This window comes from Eptesicus fuscus, chromosome 11 (genome assembly GCF_027574615.1).
Source record: "Eptesicus fuscus isolate TK198812 chromosome 11, DD_ASM_mEF_20220401, whole genome shotgun sequence".
NCBI lineage: Eukaryota > Metazoa > Chordata > Mammalia > Chiroptera > Vespertilionidae > Eptesicus > Eptesicus fuscus.
In genome coordinates, this window is record NC_072483.1 from 46473940 (window position 1) to 46497518 (window position 23579).

Consider the following 23579-nt stretch of genomic DNA (forward strand, 5'->3'; position numbering starts at 1 on the left):
ACCAAAATGGCTGCGGCCACGGAGCGAGCAGGAGGCTTGGGTTTTCCCAGCAATGGAGGAAGCCAAGTTTTCTGCCCACCCTGGCCGGCCCTGGTCTCTGCTCAAGGCTACAAAGTTTCAATTATAGAAGATAAATAAATCCCAACAAAAATGGCTGTGGCCATGGAGTGAGCAGGAGGCTTGGGTTTCCCTGGCAATGGAGGAAGCCAAACTTCCTGGCCTTCCCTGGCCTCCGCTGAAGGCTACAAAGTTTCAATTATAGAAGATAAATAAATCCCAGATACTAGGGCCTCCACTTGGGTCGCCAGGGGGTATGGTCGGTCTGAAAACCACCACAGGCCCCTTGCCCAGGTCGCCCCACACCCCAAGGGAACCCCCACCCTGATCCAGGACACCCTTCAGGGAAAATCAGCTGGCCCCCACCCATGCACCAGGCCTCTATCTTATCTAATAAAAAAGTAATATGCAAATTGACCATCACTCCAACACACAAGATGGCTGCCCCTATGTGGTCAAAGATCCTGCCCCCATGCGGACACAAGATGGCCACCACAAGATGGTCAGCAGGGGAGGGCAGTTGGGAGGGACCAGGCCTGCAAGGGAGGCAGTTGGGGATGATCAAGTCTGCAGGGGAGGGCAGTTAGGGGTGACCAGGCCATCAGAGGAGGGAAGTTGGGGGCGACCAGGCCTGCAGGGAAGGGAAGTTGGTGGGGACCCAGGCCTGCAGGGGAGAGCAGTTGGTGGGGACCAGGCCTGCAGGGGAGGGCAGTTAAGGGTGACCAGGCCTTCAGGGGAGGGCAGTTAGGGGCAATCAGGCTGGCAGGGGAGCAGTTAGACACCAATCAGGCTGGCAGGGGAGTGGTTAGGGTGTGATCAGGCTGGCAGGCAGAAGTGGTTAGGGGCAACCAGGAAGGCAGGCAGGCGAGCAGTTGGGAGCCAGCAGTCCTGGATTGTGAGAGGGATGTCCGACTGCCCGTTTAGGCCCGATCCTACTGGGATCGGGCCTAAACGGGCAGTCGGACATCCCTCGAGGGGTCCCAGATTGGAGAGGGTGTAGGCTGGGCTGAGGGACACCCCTCCCTGCCCCCCTGTGCACAAATTTCGTGCACCGGGCCTCTAGTACTACATAATTTATTCAGCAGGATTTGGGAACCAAGAACAATGAGCACTAGGGCTATAGCGCAAATGAAAAAAGTCACTGTCCTCATGGAGCTTACATTCTTGTGCATAATCTCATTCAGTTTCACAGTTACCTAGACACTTGCTACTGCCATGTCCTGTGACCTTGACCTGGAATGAGCAGGTTGGAAAATCATTACCTTACTTGTTTTTATGAATCTTTCTTAAGTGTATAGATATATAGCACACATTTTAATGTCTAATATTAGAAGTGTTTGGGTCTTTATTTAGTGCTTGGCCATGTTTTTTGTGAGCAGAAATATACCATAGGAATTTAACTCTTGTATCTGTCAGTTAGCCTATGGTAAAATTGGTTTCATTATAAGCTGTTTTGCTTAAAGTCACAGTTTGCAGGAATTTTCCCACGATGTTAAGTGAGGGCTTCCTGTACTGTGTACTGTGTCCAGAACAGCACGCGCTGACTGTTGGGTGGACACCAGCTACCAAAGCCTGGGCTCAAAAGGCCAGAACCCAGAGTGGCTTTGTGAGTGGCTCTCAGCAGCCCTGTCTGGACAGGATCACTGGTAAATTTTAGGGATTAAGTGACACGGAAGATGGAGCTTCGCTACCTACATCCAGGTGGACTTTTAGTAATGTCTCCTTTCTTCTCAGGAATCTTTCTGGAATGGTGTGACATTAACTCTTCAGATGTCTTTTAAACAACATTTGACCATCTTAGTCAATCAAAAGCCTTTATAAGTCCCAGGAGCTTAGAAGAAAAAAGTCAAGCTATAAGTGCCAGTGGTACCTATGGTGACCAGCACAGCACCACACGCATTAACTCCTCTGAGCCACCCTGTGAGGTGGGCAGGACAAATGTGTGTCCATGACATCATCCCTCTTTCCCTGCAGGCTCCAGATTCATTGAGAGGATTTCTTTCTTGCCTTAGTTGTAAAGTACTTCTTTTAGAGTCATGAGCCACATATGACACGGTCCCACAAGATCATAATAAAGCTGAAAAATTCCTATGGCATGGTGACATCGTAGCCATCACAGCACAATGCATTACTACGTGTTTGTGTTGATGCTGGTGTAAACAAATCTGCGCTGCCAGTCATATAAAAGTATAGCACATACAATTATAGACAGTGCCTAATAGTTGGTAATAATAAATGACTATGTTACTGGTTTATATATTTATTATACTACCTTTTACCATTTTAAATATACTCTACTTATTTAAAAAGTTTGCCATAAAACAGTAGCCACCTCATCCATCTTCACTGTGCCTCCTTGTTGCATCATTTTCTCTTGTGTTTGATTTAACTTCATGTTTGTATAGTAATAGACTTGTAGAATAGGAGCCACAGGCTATACCATCTAGGTTTGTGTAAGTGCATTATATGACGTTCATACAATGAGGAAATCACCTGACAATGAGTTTCTCAGACCATATCCCCATTGTTAATCGGTGAGTGACTGTATTTATTTGCCGAGCTAATGTTTATTCAGCATTTATTAAGTGGCAGGTGCACTATTAGGGGCTATGGATACAGGAGTGGAAGCTAGCCATTGTCCCCGATATATTTACACAGGGTAGGAGAGAGATTCTGGAAGGATGATAATAATGTGTGACAAGACTAGAATGGAGGTGAGCTTGGAAGGTCCGTGAGAGTGCAGAAAGAGGACATGCATCCACTTGATTAAGGAGAGACGACCCAGGAAATTACAAATAAAAATCAGGATAGGTTAGCTAACTGAGCTGTTTGTTTCCACCCTCCGTTTTGAAGCAGAGCTCAAAAAAACCTCACATTTGTCTGCCTCTTTTGTTTCCCAGGAACCAGCGTCTTGCATAATCAGACACAGCAGGAGGCAGACCACTAATAGCCTGTCCTGGCAGATCTATTTCTCTACAGAATAAGCCAAGGCATTGGTTTGTTATGTATATAAATGCTAATGACTCATGCAAAGAAAAAGTTAATGCTGGTGGCACAGCTAGTCAGGGCTGGCTTGGCCCTTCAGAGCTGGAGAAGCCAGCACCCAACCTGGGAAGGAGTTCCCCAAAGCCAGTCTAGCACAAGGAGGTCCCTCATGTGAGCGAAGCCCTCTCCTCCAAGGGCTTTTATTAATTTGCATTCGTGCTAACTGAAGGTAAGATAGTAATGCACGTGGGCCAGAATCCATTTCTCTGCCCTCAATAGCCACCAAGTCACTGAAGTCTCCCTTTGAACAGGAAGTTTTGATAAGAGTTAAGAAAGGTTTTAGGACTAGGAAGCTGCTGGGCAGTAACCCAGAAATGAACTTAAGCAGGAAACTCACTCTCAGAAAATAAATTCTCCAGAATAATTTCTTATTGAACTTAAAGTCCAAGACAAATATGAAAGCTGGGGATTGCCAGCATTTTCAAGAACGGGTTCTCTTGGCTCCCTTTCACTCTTGGTATGCAGTTCCTGATACAGCCCTCACCCCCGAGTTAGGACATCAAAATGCACCCACTGAAGCGGAATCCCAGTTCTGAACCAAACCCTCTCCGGCTGTGACCATCTGACCCTCAGCAGTGGGTTCTTAATGCTAAGCTCTGGAACAGTTAGATACAAAATGGGGAACCTGGTTTCCCAGCCTAGAGTATAAGGAAGGAAAAGGAGCGGTGGAACTTTAATTGCTTTGAAAGGCAATTAAAGGGGCTGCCCACTCAGAGAGTCCAGGTGGGAACCTAGAGGAAGTCTCCTTTAGGTTGGCTTATTTTTTTTTTTTTTTTTTTTTTTTTGTAAGAGAACTATTAGGTAAATGACAGAGGTAGAAAAAGTAATTCCTAGAAGAAACAGGCTTAGGAAACAAGTTCTAGAGGTAAAGGAAGGGTGCTTGGAGCTTGGGCGTGAGGAAGCTAATGGTAACGTGACTGGGGCCAGGAGGGAGAGAAGAAGGAAGGGCCGGGAAGGGCATGGGCTTGCTCCCGGGAGGGAGGCAGGTTAGCTTACTCTTCTTTCTGAGGTCCCCCCGCCAGGCCCATTGTGGCTGAATGCTCACAGTCCCTCTCCTCTGCTTCTGCCTGGACCCTTTCCAGGTTCCCAAGCTCTCTGCACAGCAAAACACAAGATTCATGGCCCAGGCTTAAGAATTACACAAAAGAAGTCTGATAAAATACACATTTATTAGAAAATTTTCAGCAGCATCATTTCCATTTGCTTTTCTAATCAACATACATTTCAAAGTAATTACAATGAGCACTCAAAATTCGAGCCACAAATATTCTGAGAGCTCAGGAATAAAATAATCAGTAGTACATGTTTCATTCATTCATCCATCCGTCCATTCATTCATTCATTGTTTTTAAAATGTGCAATATTAGCACAGAGAATCAGGGATGCTACTTATGACAATGGAATATTCCTGCCATTGTTCTGGTTGTAGAGACTAGACCCATTACTCAAGGGCAGGGCTGGACTCTACAGTGCATTCTGATAGAAATGTATGGTTTAGCCAAAGAACCTTAAAAAAAGGCTCAATAAGAACAGTTTCCCTTTCTATTCATGTTCAACTTAGGAAATAAATAGTCATTATAATGACATTTTCACACACAGAAACAAAAACCCAGCTGAGGCTTTGCTTAGCCAGTAGTTGTTTCGCACCTTACTTTATGAAGTCACAGATTTGGTTTTAATAATTCAGCTACTGAGCTCCAGTGTCTAAGGCAGGTGACCACCTGAGAAGCCAGGCCAGGACATGAGTCACCCTGTGGTCCATCAAGTGAAACAGGTCATTCAATTAGTCTATACTCTCTGCAAACTAACTTGTGCTTAATGAATGGGACTTTTTTCACAGACGTGACAAATAAAAATGTTGCCTGGGTGACTAGTGAGATAATGTGAAACAGAGTGTTCTGGTTAGACAATGCAAATGCACAGAAGGTTGAAATGGAATCGCTTTTTCCACCTCTTGCATTATCTAAGGTGTCTACAGTCAAATCCAGAGGTCTGTGCAACACACAGTTCCCTCTGCCAATGCACCTATTAATCAGGTTACCTGTGATATGGAACATTAGGTGCTGATGTGTAAAAATGGACCTAATGGTGGGGCCTGGATTCCCTTCCTGGGCAATTCTACAGGGAGTACAAGTGGAGCCTCTTAGACATGGCTATGGACCGCAAGTCCAATCTTCTCATTGGATCATTTTCTGTGATGACCGCCCACCAATTCAGCAGGTAGTTTCCTTAGCAAATTTAATGTTGTGATCATCTTTCCCAAATTTACAAATGTACAATATATTTATAGCATTACCTTTAGATAGAGCTTCAGTGCAAAGATATACATATAGTACATTGTGATAATTATTTGTAAAAATATGAGATGGCATTAAGTAAAAAAAAAATAAGACACACAAGGCATAGTTTCCACAGACATTTCCAACTACAGGTGAACAGGGGAAAATATATTTTTTCATAAAGTACTGAATGTTAACATTTTTTTATCTGTTTGTAAAAAATATATGTGCAAAAGTGTGTTTCTAATTATTCCCTAAATAACTGTAGCACAGCTACATATCGGAGTCTTCTTTAACAAGGGTTGCTGTGTCTTTAAAAGTGTCTTCTGTAGCGGTATAGGCAGGAGCTGGTGTTCCTTTCGCATGCACTTTGGCAGGGGGAGAAGGGGACGGAGGTGGGGTCCCAGCAGCACTTTCCTTTTTGTCATTCTCCATCTGAGACCACAAGGAAACACGAATTAGCCATTTACTCCCCCAACCTGACCGGAAACAGTTTTGTGTAAAGAATACGGATCTTTGCCAGTTTGCTCAGAATATTCCGATTGTATGTCCAATTTAGCCAAGCAAGTGATTATTGCTAAGAAGGAATGTCTGTGCTAAGAAAAATTGTTAAAAATTACCTCTGCGTAGATTGGATTTTCAAAGTTGGTAGTTTGTTTCAGTTTTCGTTTGAAGATATTCCACTTTGTTGCCTAAATGAAAAAGAGGAATCAGAAAACCTTCAGTGATTTTTTTTATGGGTTCCCTCCACCCTCCTACCCCACCCCCATCTAGGTTTTAACGTTTCTTCTCACTGAAACAATAAGCAATTTGGGAGCTAGGACCATGTGACCTGGCCCATGTGGTGAACTGTTCAATTCTTCTTCCAATGGTCCCTGAACAGTAACTGAAACTCTCTGGGCTCTTTTCATTGAATAATTTTAAAACATTTCCTTGGTTTGAAGTTTATAGTTCATAGGATGTGTGCCTATAATATCTAGAAGCTTTGATAGAGATAGGGAAGAGGTTTCTTCTGGGGCTGCTGAAATTTTAAAGAAAAGGCCAGACTGTAACTCTCATTTCATAAAATATCTTGATCCCTGGTCAACTCAAGCATATCCCTTCTTCCCTCATCATTTCCTCCTGTAATCATAGTAATTACAGGGATAACAAACACAACTAACATTTACTGAGAGCTTGCTATGTGTCAGGGACTTGCAAGAGTTTTGCAAGTTTCTGTTTAATCTTCCCAATAATTCTGTGAGCCAAGTGCTCTTTATTATCTTTATTTTACAGATGAGAAAATGGAGTCACAGCAAGATTATATAACTAAATTGTAGGTAGAAGAGTAGGCAATGACTATAGGACTCAGAGCCCATAAGCAAAAGAATCCAAAGAGAAATCATCCTAGGCCCGTGGTCAGCAAACTGCGGCTCGCGAGCCACATGCGGCTCTTTGGCCCCTTGAGTGTGGCTCTTCCACAAAATACTACGGCCTGGGCGAGTCTATTTTGAAGAAGTGGCATTAGAAGAAGTTTAAGTTTTTAAAAATTGGCTCTCGAAAGAAATTTCAATTGTTGTACTGTTGATATTTGGCTCTGTTGACTAATGAGTTTGCCGAACACTGCCCTAGGCTATGATGGATGGTCCCTGCCTTGCTGAAAAGTTACTGGTGGTGGCAGTGCTGGCACAGGTCTGGCTGCCAGATGAAAGCAGACAGGGAAGGGTAGACAGGGGACAGTCTCTCAGGTAGCTAAGGTATCTCATGTTTTATGGGGTGCCTCTTGCTGTGAAAATAGGGGACCGATATGCAGAGGGGGGAGCACATGACTATAGGAGAAGTAGAAGAGACCATTCCCTTTAGCCCACATTTAAGTGTGGATCTCTTTTACACGTGGCCACCACGAAGGGTAAAAGCATTCGTGTCAGAGTCCGCTCCCTGGAAACTTACACTTAAATGGGAAAGGCCCAAACTCTTAAAAGTCATTGCTTCAGTATAGAATGACTAGCTAGAATTAAGTAATTACTAACCAAAGAAATGGTGGTGGTTTTCATTTTTATCTCCTTGGGAAATCCAATGCAGGTCAACTCGACTTTTAGAAAATGACAGAACTTAGTTATAGGAATTCATGTTCTTTGAGTCCCTTGAGCAGATTTATTGATGAAAGATAAATTTGTGAGCCTCTTTGGTACATTAATGTCAGCCTAGGGTGTTACTAACCAAGTGCCTCTACTATTTTTATTTTGACCTGAGCAAGCAGAACAAATGTTTGAAGTACTGAGAAATAAGGATTATATAAAGTGATAAGATTTCTAACTACCCTGAGACTTGTGTTTCTTTGTATTACTTCACAGAAGAGGACATAGAACCGAAACATCCGGGTCCTATTGTTTTCAGCTTGGGATCACAGTGCATTGTGGGACACACGATGATACTTAGTGGACAGGAGCCAAGAATCCTAAAATGCCCCGAAATGCATAAAATAGTTTCATACCACAAAGAATCATCCCAACCAATATGCCAATAGTGCCCTCGAGGGGAAACATTAAGGACTCTAGAGCTCAGATACCTTCTTATGTGTCCACGAAAACTAGTGACATAAATTTTACATAAAGCCCTGGCTAGTTTGGTTCAGTGGATACAGTGTCAGCCTGTGGACTGAAGGTCCCAGGTTTGATTCCAGTCAAGAGCACGTGCCAGGGTTGTGGGCTCGATCCCCAGTAGGGGGTGTGCAGGAGGCCACCGATCAATGATTCTCTCTCATCACGGATGTTTCTATCTATCTCTCTCCCTTCCTCTCTGAAATCAATAAAAAAAAATATTTTAAAAAAATGTTTTGCATAAATTAATTTATTGAATTTCTCTCTGTAGACCAAATAATCTAAAAATTTCAGGGGACTGTAGGAATGGTTAAGGAAGCTCTATATAGAGGTTTGTTTGTTTTCTTTTAATCTCCGGTATTAAATACTGTGTCTGGCACAATGAGGGCAATAATGGTTGGACAGTGGACAGATAGATGAAGAGGGTATAAGTTAGTGCCATCTAGTGGCGAACATAGGTGACAGTAATAGAACTAAGAACAACATACATTATTAGGGGAATATGCACACTTAGAAAAACTGTATTACACAGGAAAGGAAATGGTCTTCTCTATGTATGTATCCTTGACCCAGGGAGCTCTTTATTCATATTCAGTCATTCTCTCAAATAAACGCCTCTGGTCTGAAGATGCTGGACCCAGAAGTCTGTTGCCCTTCTCTCCTGCGTGATCTCCCATGTCACAAAGAACACCATTCCCATCTCAATGTTAGAATGCAGATTTATTTGGTGGGAAAATGTTCAACTTACAATTTCTCAAAAATTATCTTTATTAACTGCCTACACATCTTGGGCTCTATGAGCCTATTGGGGTCTCCCTAGTTCACCCAGGATAAATAAAGCCAGCAATTCCAAAGTCCTCTCCAAATCCCATGTCTTTTCAGAGGTTAGCCCATTACCTGAGTTCCTTCAGCACTTGGGGAAGTTGGCTTTGTGTCTGGAGCTATCTCAGAAGGATTTATGGGACTTCCATAGTTCTTGTTCTCCACATTTTCAGATGCAGTCTCCTGTGTAAACATTAGAGGCCATTATCGAGTTTTGAAAGAAATTATGCTGTAAAGTTTCTTACTAAGTCATTGGTTCTGTTTTGCCCACAGACATGGTCAGGCACCAATTTTATTACATGAGGCTGACCTTGGAGCCCAGGAATAAATACCCCTCCCATCTCCCCAAAGTCAGGAGCACCAGCCACGAAGTCATCTATCTCATGCCTTAATCCTGGGAGGCAAATACATCCACCACTGGTCACACTCTCACTTAGTATCAGCAATTTCTATTATTTTCTCCAAGCCCCCTTCTTCCCACTGTGGACCATATTTTTGGGTAAAAGATACTCTGGTTGTACACTGGCAGCCAAAATCCTGGGAGAACAGCATGAATTATTACCAAACTCACTAGTAAACTAAGAATCTTTGGATATTTAGGATAAAATTAATAATTTCAGCAGACTGCTAAACAGGGGTTAAATTTTTTTAATTTTTTGATTACAGTTTACATTCAATATTATTCTTTATTAGTTTCAGATGTATGGCATAGTGGTTTAAAAAATCATGTCCTTTATAGAGTTTCAAGTACCCACCTGGCCCCACACATAGTTATTATGATGCTATTGACTATATTCCATGTGCTGTAATTTACATCTCTGTGACTATTCTGTAACTACCAGGGATTGCATTTTTTAAATTAGGTATAATGGAATTAATACTCCTCTAGACATTCCCTCTTAAGCCCAAATTACCATGGATATATATAATCAATAAATTACAGGATAGAAATTCCCTCCTTTTCCTATATTTTTACATTCACCCCTTCATTTCTTCTCGAACTTGGGTATGTGTTTGTAAACATGACCTCATTTTATTTCAAGTGAAAATGCCAAATTAAATATTATATTGATATTATCATGGAACCAAAGTTTTGCTAGCTGGCTACCAGAGGAATAGGTGAAATGTTTCAAGATTCAAATATTTCTGATCTTAAGAAAGCTATTCATAAAATAAACATTTCTATCTTGTGTTAAAATGTACCATTATGATTACAAAAGAAGTTTGGGTGTTAATACTAAAACTGTATTTCCCTGAGGCCACAGTGGTTTTGAACAAAGAAGCACAGGCTAACCGTGGACAGGCACTGGAAGTAGTGTTGGGGCTGTTGACCTAATGAAAAGTTTTTCCCTTCATGCATACACTGTCTCCTCTCCCTGCTCCTCTGCAAGATAAGTGAGCCGTGGGGCTTCACCAAAGAAATGTCAGTATCTGCCTCTCAGCTTTGGAGATGTTTTTACTTTTCAGAAAAGTATGAGAAAGGCAAGCATAGGGAGGTCGCCTCAAATCACACCTTTGTGAAACCAGTAAGAACCCAGCGAGTACAGCCCAAATCTCTGCATGATGACCTGTCAATCATTCACTCCTTCATTTCTCTAATATTTATAGGGAGCCTCGTGACTCAGCACTGTGTTTACCAAGCCTCTGAATGGATTCAGAGTGAATCCTCTTGCTTTGACCGCTCAGAATAAAAAGGTTCTCGGCAGGCCGGTGTGGCTCAGTTGGTTGGGCGTTGTCCCATGCACCAAGAGGTTGCCGGTTCGATTCTGGGTCAGGCACATGCCTGGGTTTTGAGTTCAATCCCCAGTGTGTAGGAGGCAGCCAATGGATGTTTCTCTCTCTCATCCATGTTTCTCTCTCTCTCTTCCTCTCCCTGCCTCTCTCTAAAAATCAATAAAAACATTTTTTTTTAAATGGAAAGGTTCTTGGTCAGCACCCCCAGAATGTTTGCCAAATATCAACAACTGTACAACAAAACAGGATTCTGGTTGTATTCAGGTCTCGTGTCCTTGGGTCAGTCTTGTTACCTCAGATAGAGAAGCTGAGGGTTGGACCACATGCTTCCTTCCATCTGAGGGAAGGTGAGACCCCTACGGGGCATTCATTACTCAAAAGAACAAGGCCCGGTAGTCGTAGCACCTGAAAGAAAGGTCCGTGTGAGGGCTCACCTGGGCTTGCGGAGCCTCTTTGACAGCACTGTCCCGGGTTGCGTACATTGGGTTTTCAAAGACTATGGGCTGCTTCCCCATCTCCATGGTGAAGTGATCACTCTGGTGAAGGAAAAAAGGTTATGCCACACTGACCTGATTCACACATACAGGAAGGTGTTCTCCTCATGCCTAGAGGCATGCTAGGTGCTATGTCAAATTTACCCCAAAATGGCGAAAATACGTAAATAAATAAACCCCAGCAGAGATACAAGGCCTGCTCCCAGCAAACCACTATGTAAAGCAGCGATTTTCAACCTTTTTCATCTCATGGCACGCATAAACGAATTACTAAGATTCTGCAGCACACCGAAAAATAGATATTTTTGCTGAACTGACAAAAAAAATAGAAATAATTTTGATTCATTCACATCAAATGGCTATTGTTGGGTTGGCTGTTGTCATTTTTTTTTTTTTTATTTGACCAACTAAGGGAAACGAGGTCAATGCCCCTGACTAAATTGTCAAGTATGGCATGTTTTAAAAATTCTTGCGGCACACGGGATGAAAATTGCTGATGTAAAGTAACATAATGCACTAACCAGTCAGCTCAAGAAAATGGAAACACTCTTCCTATGTCTAGGCACCTTAACACTTGGGGATTGGGTTTGAACAACAAAGAAAAGGGTGGGTGGTGGAAAAAGAGCAAAGTAGAGAAGAGGGAAGGGGAAAGAAGAAAGAAGAGATGATTTTGTGCTTTTAGGCAGGGGCAAAAATGAAAGCTTGGAGGAAAGGCAGAATGCTGAAACTGCTTTCCCTATACTGATTAACCTGTACTAGCCCACTCATGAAATATCCATTAGGGCCTCACAGGAGGCATTTTATACAGATGGAGGCAGGTATTATTGTACCCATTGTACAGAGAGGTCAAGCTCCATGCCTATTAATACATATTTAGAAGGCAGCAGAGTTATTATTGCAACCAACCGCTGACTCTAAAATCACTGTTTATTCCATCACTATACATTGGTGGGAAAATAAACAACACCAGGGAACATATAGTTCCTTATTCCTTCCTTTAAAAATACAAAGGTCATCAAATAAGAAGAGAATATAATGCTCTATTTCCCCTCCTCTCCCAAAAATCTGTTTGAGATTCTAATTAAACTTAATTAAGACTACTTAGGATTCCAATTCAACAGTGTGGCACATAGCAAAAAAAGTTTCAACTTTATTACCATTTTTCGGCACATTTCTGCAACAAACCTAATGTTTCCTAGCTTGTATGTATAGTGAAGAGTTTCTTCTGAGAGACATACAATTTTGTTTTGTTTTCTAGCTTAATTTTATTCTTTATTTTAAAAAAAAGTGCTTCTTTTGTAAAACAGTAAAAATGAGAACCTTCACACAGTCATTTTGAAACCACACTCACCATCACCATTGCTCTGTCAATAGCAGACTCAGGTCCAAAACCAGACACTCCAATATCCATATTAACATCGGCCCCTGATCTGAAGGTCACCCCATTCCCAGTTTCAGAGGATTTGACAAGACTGCTTAAGCTGAGAAAAGAAGTCATTGAAACAGTGTTATTGTGTTGTTGTTTTTTAACAAACCTTTTGCAATAGTACCCTTTCCTCCATATTGCTAAGTCTTACTAAAAGGAAGACAGTTCAGAGTTCCCACTCTAGTGCATCCCCTTAGCTTCCTGGACGTGTCAAAGCTTGAGATCTAATAGAGGGCCAGCCTCGCCCATCACACAGCCGACTTCTCTCCGCCTAACCTGAATGCCCACCAGCAGGCACAACCACTTGGACTAGAAAATGTGATTTGCATTCAGGTTTCTTTGAAGCACTTGATTAAGAAGCTGTGATTTGAAGTGACTGCTTAAGTTCCCTCCTTTTTGTTTCTGCAGAACAGGTGAGCTATGCATGGTGCTTTTTTAACTTTAAAAAAACAACACACAACTAAGTCCGTTGTTTTCGCGTGGTGCCATCACACAGGCTTCTAAAAATCAATGTTCCACATAATGACACTGACCTTGGCAGCTTGGGCAGGGAGGGCAGAAGGGAACCAGTTTTCCTGTAGTGGAAAAATCCTAATGCTGCCAGAGCTCCAATGATGATGATCAGGATGACTGTCAACAGCACGGCCATTGCTGCCATTGAGGAGGGGAGAAGAAGCGAACACATTAACATGGAAGGAGAAGAGCCAGTCTTAGCTGTAGAAGCTGAGGACTAGCACCATCTATTCTTCAAAGACTGGGTCACACAGAATAGAAATAGCATTCAATTTAGGCACTGTGAAGTATTTCCAGATAGCTCATATTCTTCAAACTTACTTGTTCCTGGAGAAATGCCTTTCGAAAGCCCTATTTCACAGTAATTTCCCATGTAGCCACTGGGACACCTGAAAGGAAAAGAAGAATTGTTCACAAGATGTTGCCTTCTTAGGCGTCTATTGCAATTTTATAAGCACATTTTGAGGTAGAGAGAAGTTTGACTGAGTAAATTTATGTTGAACAATATATCTCACATGACTTCCATTTATTCTGCCAAGAGATGAAGAGCAGGATGAACAGTAATCTAACTTTGGAAATTTACTTTCAATGCAATAGCTGTGGCATCTACAAGGTCAACCTCATCAAATAAACCTATTGGTGTCTTCTCTAATCCATCGGACTTTTCCTTAAGGAGTAAAAATGGAAACCATTATTGTGTTCTTCCCTTTGATGTGATTTCATTACTCTTAAAGACCTCTATTTATCTTGTTCTGTGTTAGAGCTTTCTCTCCTTCCCAAGTCTTGAGCTCAGTCTCTGCTCCTCGTGTATGCCTGGTCTTGAAGCAGCTCTGCTGAACAGCCCCTCTCCCATTAGCCAGTTGTAATTAACAAGACCAGATGAGTAGGAGAATGTGGTAGTTGTCATTTCTCTAACTCCTTTCTCCCTGAAAGGGTGGCGGCCCACAATTCTGTGGCACTTCCTTGGAGCTTGTTAGAAATGTGGAATCTCTTGAATAAGGTAGATGGGGCATTTGATCCAGATCCCAGATGGTCCTTAGGTGCCATACAGTTTGAGAAGCACTGCTTTAGTTCTCTGTGAATTCCCCAAGGGAGGGCAAGCTGGTTAAGATGGGATAATTAGTGAACTGGCAAGGTTCCTATCCTTGTTTTTCTGGTTACTTTAAGGTCTTGAATTACCCCAAAAGCAAATCCTACAGCTCAGACCTCAACATTCAGACTTACTTGCATTTGGGGAGGTCATTCTCATCAAAATAGCAATTTCCTCCGTGCATACACCTGCATGGGGGGGGCATGGTGATAGGATTGTCCACGGCTGCAGAAAGGGAAAGCCATGCATGTGTTAGTCAGCCATACTCAGCAAAGCACCCACAGCAGGCAACCCTGCTTCCAGCCCAGGGTGGGGCTGGGGTGGTTGGGTCAGGGCATCTAATTACTCTCCCTATCAAAACCTTCCCTTCCCTTTCAGTCAGATGAATGTCCTTATCAGTAATAAGGTCTTGGAGAGTAACATACATTTGGTGGGAAAAGGAGGCCATTTATATAATTTCCCTCAAAAACAATTAGACCCCAGAACATACATTAATAGTTCAAAGGAACTATGGTAAAAAAAAAAAATCTCTTAGGAATTCCATTCTCATTTGAAGTATTCATAATTTTCCTCTGTGAAACCCATTAAGATCAAGAGTTCAATTACACCTCCAAACTTCAACTAAAGGCTCCAAAGTATCTGCGAGCCATCAACCAATAAACAGACACATAGATACAGACATGGAGATGCTTGACAGACAGCTGGTTAGAGACCTCATTTTTTAAGTCTTCCAAAACTGCCCTTGCTCTGGGTCCCTGCTCCAGTTCAGGTCCTAAGTACTCCCTGGATGTGCCTGATGGGTCATTGGTGTGTCCATGTGTAATACTTAGAAGATACTCAATAAGTAGTGTGTGCTTATTCAAATACCCTTCCGGCACAGTTCCTCAATTTGAGTCTCTACTCAAAGGACCCTTTAACAGAGAGGCCTTCTGGAACTCTCTATCCCACTCCCACCCCATCCTTACCCCTCTTACCCTGCTTTAGTTTTCTCCTTTCACCACCTGACATCATATGTTTATGAGGTTCTCTATTTATTGTCCTGTTAGAATATAAACTTAACAAGAGCAGGGAATGTGTCTGTTTTGTTCACTATCTCCAACCCTTAGAACAGTGCTTAGCACATAGTAGGCACTCAGTAAATATTTATCAAATAAATTGATTAATATACCAAACCAAGACCACATACAAATGACTACCATCATTAATGTGCTACCTTTGGTTCAAGTTCTTTTAAATGAGAATCTTAATATAATCCACTTGGCAATACATGTAAATGAGCAAAGTAGTAGATGAAGTGACAACCTAGACATCGCTCCTTCAATGTGAGATTGTAATAAATGTCAGAACACCCATCTACAGCACAGAACGAGTCTCAAAAGCTTTAAATTGTCATTTTGTTCAAAATCTTGCAAAATAGTATAGTCTTGCCAATATTTCCCCACTAGCACTGGGACAGGGGAAGGGAGGCAGAGGGAAGCAGTTTCTTTACCCCGAGTTCATTCTATAAACCTGCCAACATTTCAGCCTGGTTGGGAAGAGTCACAAGGCAGTGCCTTAATCCTCTTCACCCCCCATTGTCTAAAACTGGGGGGTGTGAGCCATCAAATGGGCCACTAGTGAACAAAAGCAGTATGATTTTTTTTTTTAAAGAACTTTTCAAGTTTGGATACTAGTTATAGACACTAGTTATTCCCCATCGGTTATTAGCCCCTTAACTTAGGAATCATTGTAAAAACATCTTGCCATGCATAGATTATCCATAGCATTTCTTGCTCTGGCCTCTATCTCCCAACAGCACAGATATATTTTATAATGTCGTCCTTTGCAATTGTCAAAACTTTGAAATGAGCATGTGAGGAAAACAGCCTTCCCTTCGATAAGCCCTCAGCCCCCACACTTCTACCCAGGTAAGGCTGAATGGATTCAGGGGTGTAGTCATCCAGGATAGAGTGGGAAGGGAAAGAAGGCCGTATGGAAAATTCCATTTTCAAAATGTCTTTGCAAAACAACATAACTATAGATTTATGGGCACTGAATCTATCTCTGAAGTTCTTAGCAAATAATTCTCAGAAATCATCAGAACACAGTTCCTCCATCTCTCGTCCCTCTTCCTAGCCATCACCTCTCCATTCTGCAATGGACCTCATATACAGGATTCTTCAGGCTCCTGAAGGAGGTGAAGCATGAATAGGGAATCTCCTAAAGAAGGCAGAACAGCTCTCCCAGGCCCCTGAGGCTGTCCAGGCAATGCCCCTACCTGCATCACACTCAGTCATGCTCCCCTCCAAAAAGGTGGAGCCTTGGGGACAGGCACAGCTATATCCCGCGGGTCTCAGGAGGCAGAGATGGCTGCAGACATTCTTACAGCGGTTGGGCACTGAAAAGCAGATGAGAACCACAGTTAGGTTCTGAGGCGGAAATGATTAACCCAACCAAGGAATATACCCATCGACTGAGTTGTGGCCCTGACAGTTGACATCCCAGCACCTCTAGGCCATGTGCCACCTGGCTATCACCCTCATTTACACTGCCATCCCATGCCACCCACCAAAATGGCACAGTCCCTCCCTGTGCCCTCCACCCTACTTCTGCACCACTCACATTTTCTATTGGCATCACTATCTCTTTGCCCTGGCAGGTTTGACAGATAGGTGCCTGACCACTGCATGACCTCAAAAACTAATCAGTGCTAAGCAATTTGAGATAGTTCAAAAAAACCACTAAGACTCCATTATTACAGCAATATTTATCATTGCCCACATTTGGGTAGGTCAGAATGTGTGGTCCATCCAAAGCATATACTGGATCTGATTTCCACCCTCACCCTCCAAGGAGAACTTCCTTCTGGGCTTCAGTTTCCTTATTTGTAAGACGAGGGGATTTCAAGCTGTGATTATCAGAATCAGATGGGAGCTATTCACAAGGATGGTGGCCCAGTCACAGAAATTTATATTTACATTGGTCTGGGATAGAGCTCCATTATCACTATTAAAAAGTCCCTCACGTAATTACAGAGTCATATAAATTCTACCTTAGCATATATTATGGTTTATCAAAGGATTAGATGACCTCTAAATTCTTTCTCACACTGACATTGTGTGATCCTGATTCTCTGTCACCTAAAATGTAACCATAGACAAGGCATGGTGATAAATAAAATAAAAAGGCACATTCCAAAAGCCTCGTTCAGAACCTATTCCATTACCATTTCTTCAGCTCTCTAGAGCAGAGCTTTCAATTTTTAACGTAATACAAAACGCCCTGGGAATCTGACTCCAAAGGGCTGGGCAGGGCCTGAGAGCCTGCATTTCTTGCCAGCTCCCACAGGATACCAATGCTACTGGCCCATGGCCCACACTGTGAGCAGGGCCTGGAGCAGGGATTCTCAAAATGGGGTCCTGGAACCAGCAACTTTAGCATCAGTTGGGAACTTGTTACAAATGCAAACTTCTTAGGCCACCTCAGGCATATTAAATCAGAATTTCTGTGGGTGGGGCACAGCAATATGTTCAACAAGCTTTCTAGATGAGTCTAATGCATGCGAAACTAGAACTATGGGCCCAGAGCAAATCTAACCTGGCACAACTGAGCTGTGTCTCTGGCTTACACAGCAGCACTCAGCACTTTGCAAAGCGGGCCAGAGTCTGAGCTGACTGATGCTTTTCCTTCAGGGACAGTCTCCAGATTCTCCTCTGCCTGATTCCTGGGCAGCCTTTTCCACAGGAGCCAGAGGCTCACCAGGTAAACGGTGCTCTGCCTTTAAAACCATCCAGTGTGAGAGCTGCAGGAACGGTTAGGAAAGGAGAGCTGGGGTGTTTTGGAAATGGGTTGGAGAACCAGCAGTCACTAACAGCAACACAAGGCAGTGAAGCCTCAGAATGGGCATGTGCCACCAGTGTCATCTCCTGGGAGGTTTATCTCTGAGTTCCAATTTGTTAAGTCTGATTCGGGGTCTCAGAGGGTCAGTGAACTTAAGGGGACCTTTGTTTTGCATACAGGGATGTGAAGGGAAGCAACTAATCGAAGGTCCCCCCATGACAGAATTCAAACTGGATCGAGGTATACTGATCACAGCTTGAACGGAAAGACGTTGAGCTCTGGGTTCAATGGAATTTTAAAATCATTTCTAAGTTTAAAATGCACCTGTTGGTTGTGCAACTTGGGCATATGAGTTACTTAATCTCTCCTATCAGTTTCCTTATGTGACACAAGAATCTGACATTTAGAATTTAAGAATCTATGCCCTTTCCTCACTTCAAAAATGTCCCTTCCCTTTCATCTTACAACTAACCTGATGAAGCGGAAACCAGAACTAAGAAAATAAGAAAAGGCGGGAGGGGTAGAAGTGCACCTGCCTGACAATCTCAGACTAAGGCTCACACAGCCAGGATAACTCGACTAGCCTAGTTGCAAGGAATGGGTCAAACTGATGATGTCCAGGAAACCCACACTGTGACTTGTTAAGGCAACTCATTGTTAGCAGGGGTCTGATGCCTGTTAGCAGGGATGCTGTGGCTGGAAATACATACCCATAACTCCAAACGGCGAGGACTGAAATATTGTTACTTCATATCTGCTGGTGGCATATATAATTTCATCCAATCTCCAATGAAAACACACACACACACACACACACACACACACACACACCTTTCATGCACCAAGAGATCAACCTATTATAATCCATTACATTTTCCAACACTACAGCCATTAATTTGAAAGAATGAGGAACATGTATTCCAAGGTTAGTGGTTACCTGACTGATTGTATCTATGTTGATGAAGGACTCGAACTTGAGTGAGCCAAGGGCTCACAGTTATCATTTTCTCTTTCTTGTCTTGCCCAAATTTATCTTGTGTCCATACTTCTCCTTTATCCTTCGATACCCAGTATAACTGGCCTTCAAAGATGTCAAGACTGTAAGGGTCCACTGCTGCTTACCCACAGGAAGAAAAAAAACAGGTTACTGAAAAGAGAACCTAACCTCCATGTCAGCCTTCATTCTACATGAATTAATCACTAATGCAATGCCTGGCAATCCAGAACAGTCAGGCAGTACACGAGACCACAGAAGTATGCTCCCCTGGGAGATCAAGATAACGAAAATTAAACTAGATGAGTGCCCACTGGCTAACCCCAGTGGTAGGGGACTTGCTCACTTTCAAGTTGCTGATTTTATTTTACTTTTGGAAAACAATTTGTATGGCAGAGAATTTTTTTTCCCTTGAAAACAACACAGCTTATCGGGAAAACCTGGTATGTGCTGGATTCCTGCAGTTAGACAATCTAGATAAGAAAGCAAAATATTTTGTCTCCTTCTAGGTGTTTCCGGTTATGTAAAATGAACAATCCAGCATGATAAGAACAAATGTGTCTAAAGTGGTTAGACATGGGTTACCCCAGCCCACAGGACCGCCTCCTCTCTCAAGGTAACTCAATTGGAACCTCAATTATTTTAATATCTGCTGCTGAGAGCATTTTTTTTAAATTATGTAAAAAGAACAAAAAGAACTTAATTACAGTATTACTAAGGAGTTCATTTGCATTTAAATCAGCAGAGGAGAGCTGGGGAAAGTGATATTTAAGAATTAACATAAACCACTTCTTAAAATCGGGGTTCTTTTCTGAGAAAATAGGCAAAGAGATTAGAAAGATATTAATTGATTACTGAACATTAAATTTGAACTATTTCTAACCTGCACTGGCAACAATTCTTCTATCAGTCCCATCATATTTTATGGTTTCAATCGTTTTCTCCTTGAAGTCGCTCCAGTAGATCCGGTCATTGTTCAAATAATCAATAGAAAGACCGGTAGGCCAACCGAGGTCCTCACGGACCAGGATGCTCCGATGCTGCCCATCCATCCAGGCTGACTCGATTTTCGGTTCCTTGCCCCAGTCCGTCCAGTACATAAGCCTGTAACAGAAAGTCTCCTCATTATAGCATTTCATCTAGTGAGGCTTCTCCCCTGAAATGGAGCATGGACTTCCCACAGGAAGGTCAACTGTTTCTCTTAGAGCCCTAGTGCTAAGTGATGTTGTTTTTATACTTGGTAAGACAGAGAGAAAAGGGACAGCCCAGGCATCTGTGAGCTCTCCTTCCTGAAAACTGCACCTTCTCAATAGAAACTGGCCAGCCCTGCTCAATGATATACACCCAGACCCTTTAAAATATATACATCATTCAAAAAGCTGTTCCTTCTTCAAGAAATATTTATTGAATGCCTCTGTGCGAGAGGTACTATTCTGTGTTGGGATGTCCCAGAGATCAAACACAGATTCCTACCCTCAGGGAGGTTACAATAAAACTATTTTAAAAGGTATTATTTTGCATCCAGTTAAGACTTAATTATGAAAGAATTGAGTAGACCAGGGATTGTGCCACTTCAAATCCCTAGAAAAGATCAGGCAGGCCAGATAAATGCATGGAGCAGAGCAGTTATAAACATGAAGGGCAGACAAAGTCCTGTCTAAAAATTCCAGGCAACACTACATCAAGGAAGGCATACCTACCTAGTGTTATCACTTCTGATTTTCAAGTACCAAATACAGATTTTTAAATCTTTAAAAACGTGCCTAACCGGTTTGGCTCAGTGGATAGAGCGTCGGCCTGCGGACTCAAGGGTCCCAGGTTCGATTCCAGTCAAGGGCATGTACCTTGGTTGCGGGCACATCCCCAGTAGGGAGTGTGCAAGAGGCAGCTGATTGATGTTTCTCTCTCATCGATGTTTCTAACTCTCTATCCCTCTCCTTTCCTCTCTGTAAAAAATCAATAAAATATATTTAAAAAAAAACAACTTTAAAAATGTGAGCAACTCAGTAAGTCAAATATGCTTATGGGCCATATTAGCCCACCAGCCACCACTTTGCAGCCTCTAGTCTAAACCAGTCATCAGGTATAGATCCATCCTTAAATTCTTTTGAGGAATGTATGGAATTTAGATTAACTGGGGTTTGGAAAATATGTGGCCAGAAACTTCCCCTTACACAGCATTGATCTGAAGCCTGGTTGGTCCTAAATGATCTTTTGGGCATATTATAATTCTTGAAAATAGTCATAGATGTCACTCCAAAAGAGTCAAAAGACAATTTTAGTGCAATGAGGAAAAAATAATCAAACACATAAATTTATTTTGAGAAACGAAGTAGAAAATATCTAGAACGTTAAATGTTCCTTCAAGTACTTACCCTAGTTTGGGATTCACAACCACTGCAGCTGGTTGATCTAGTTGGGTGGTAATCAGCCACTTTCTGTACCTTCCGTCAAGTTTAGCCACCTCAATCCGTTGACTCCTGGCATCTGACCAGTAAATATGCCTGAATTTAAAGGGACACAGTTAAACAACCAAAAAGTCTAGACTTGTCACTTCTAGGAGTTCTGAGGGTGAGAACATTTAGTTTGGAAATCCCAGCTGGCACGACAGCTACTCAGATGCTAGTGACCTGAGCATAGCCTCCCCCTCTGGGGATTGCCAAGGGGACATCTGTGGAAGGTTAAAAGGGGAGAAGAGACGGAAGTGGGGGACTCCTGCTTGATCAGTCAAAGCAGCTGAATCTGCCAGGATCAAATGAAGATGGACCTCACATCTGGCATTCTTATGAGACATGTCCTTCCAGGAAGAAGCTTTAAGCAATTTTGGGATGGCCCTTTCATTCTGATTGCCCATGAGTCGGCTTCCTCCTCAACAAAGAGCCCCATTGGAATCAGTAGGAATCTGGCATCATTCCAAGGATGAGTGGAAATAACCTTTCAAAATAACAAACTCAGCCAGGCCATCCTGCCCTTCCACCCTTAAATCTGTGGCAATCCTTCCCTTCTTCCATCCCTAAGACAGGCCATCCTGCCCTTTTCCATCCCTAAAACTTGCAGTTCTCAGTCTCTCCCAGGCGGAAAGATTTCCATCTGTTTCTTAATTCACTCATTCATTAAGGCTGAGAAAGAAATAAAACTTCAAACAGGAAAACAGATCTGGCATTGCCTGCTTGGTTTTGAGGAGGAAGTGTTGAAGTCAAGAATTTCAAGTTCCTGATTCTCTGAGGCCTTGATTCATGGCAGAAAATGCTAGAAAAAGTATCTCCTGTTAGCCTGCAGGCACAGTGGGGACCTCATTAACTTCAGAGATGTTGAAATCTTCCAGGAACACCAGACAGGTTGTTTAAAGGTAAAAATTAATTAGTATGACAAGTGACTCTCCATTCTCCCAGAGGGCAGCAAGCCTGAGCCTTGCAAACATTTTCCCACTGTTAGTTCACTTTCAAGGACACAGGGGATTCTATGAATGCCTGAGCTCTGGCTCTAATGTTACTGCTTTGCCACCAATGCCACTCCAGTGCAAGGCTCTTCCATGAAGAAGAGACTAGTATATATGAAGAAGGAGCTTACTGACTTTACCATATCAGTTTGCATCTCATGCATCTACCTTAGGATAGACCTGCTTAAAAGTTCTTCCTTACAGATCATCCAAAATGTGTGGCTCTTCTCCCTGGGGTTCTAGAAAATCTAAAAGAGGACAATGGAGTCTCTATCTCTTAACAAACAACCCAAAGATTACAGCAAAGTCAAATTTCCAATCTGTTTAGACAACACAGCCTGCTCAAAACACAAGGTGTGGATTGTTCCTCCCTGAAATAATTACCACGGAGAAAAAAGTTTCATCCAAACTGCTTTGCTGGGAGAATTGTGAGTATGTCCCATTTCTTCCCAAAATAAACAGTTCTGCCATACAAGTTAATTTTTGGATCCAGAACCCTGTTGGAAAGAATGTTCTCCTAAATATAAATATAGTCTTCACCTTTGTTCTTTCCCAGACTCTTTCAAGGCACAGCCTATATAATAAAAGCCTAATATGCTAAGTGTCCAAACATTCGACCGGTCTCTATGACGCACTGACAACCAGGGGGCAGATACTTCAACCGGTAGGTTAGCTTGCTTCTGGAGTCCTGCTAATCGGACTGGGCGAGAAGGGCTGGACACTCCCTGGAGCCCTCCTGTGGTCCCTCCTAGGCCCGATCCTGTACCAGTGGGGTCTCTCAGCCTGACCTGCACCCTCTCGCAATCCTGGACCATCAGGGGATGTTGGAGAGCCGGTTTCAGCCCGATCCCCACAGACCAGGGTGAGGGACCCCACAGGGGCATGAATCTATGCATCAGGCCTCTAGTATAAAGTAAATGATAATATTTATAGGACACATTGGTGTAAGCAGAGGTGTTTGCTGGGGCTAGAGCAAGCATAGGCATTCCCTAGCTGCACCAGTGGCTGAGCGTACCCATATCCAGGTCCAGCTTAACTCATGTGCCCAGGAGAGCAGGAAGGAGCTCTGACCAGGTAAATAGAATGGGCAAGAGGGGCATGTACACTAAACTTACCTTCCAACCCAGTCCACTGCTAATCCATCTGGCTGCACTATGTATTTCAGGCCCAGGTCAATTATCTGCACATGGTTGTTACTGCCAGATTCAAAGTTGGGGATGTAGGCACGTTTGATAGCACCGAAATTAGAGCCATGCCCTAGCACAGTGTAATATATGACACCTGCAGA

The 23579-nt window shown here is 42.8% G+C and overlaps 1 protein-coding gene across 1 annotated transcript in view; it reads right to left on the minus strand.

The window, feature by feature from the left end:
* Nucleotides 1–5654: 5654 nt before the first annotated feature.
* The window catches only part of LRP2 (LDL receptor related protein 2), a 174581-nt gene continuing 156656 nt past the window's right edge, over nucleotides 5655–23579 (minus strand). The window contains exons 68-80 of the mRNA XM_054723511.1: nucleotides 23407–23572; nucleotides 21228–21356; nucleotides 19736–19956; nucleotides 18796–18972; nucleotides 16297–16416; nucleotides 14174–14264; nucleotides 13271–13338; nucleotides 12970–13087; nucleotides 12362–12491; nucleotides 10951–11052; nucleotides 8858–8965; nucleotides 6002–6073; nucleotides 5655–5816 (exon numbers count right to left, since the gene is read on the minus strand). Of these exons, the coding sequence (XP_054579486.1) occupies nucleotides 5655–5816; nucleotides 6002–6073; nucleotides 8858–8965; nucleotides 10951–11052; nucleotides 12362–12491; nucleotides 12970–13087; nucleotides 13271–13338; nucleotides 14174–14264; nucleotides 16297–16416; nucleotides 18796–18972; nucleotides 19736–19956; nucleotides 21228–21356; nucleotides 23407–23572 (1664 nt within the window). The remainder of the gene's footprint in view (nucleotides 5817–6001; nucleotides 6074–8857; nucleotides 8966–10950; nucleotides 11053–12361; nucleotides 12492–12969; nucleotides 13088–13270; nucleotides 13339–14173; nucleotides 14265–16296; nucleotides 16417–18795; nucleotides 18973–19735; nucleotides 19957–21227; nucleotides 21357–23406; nucleotides 23573–23579) is intronic.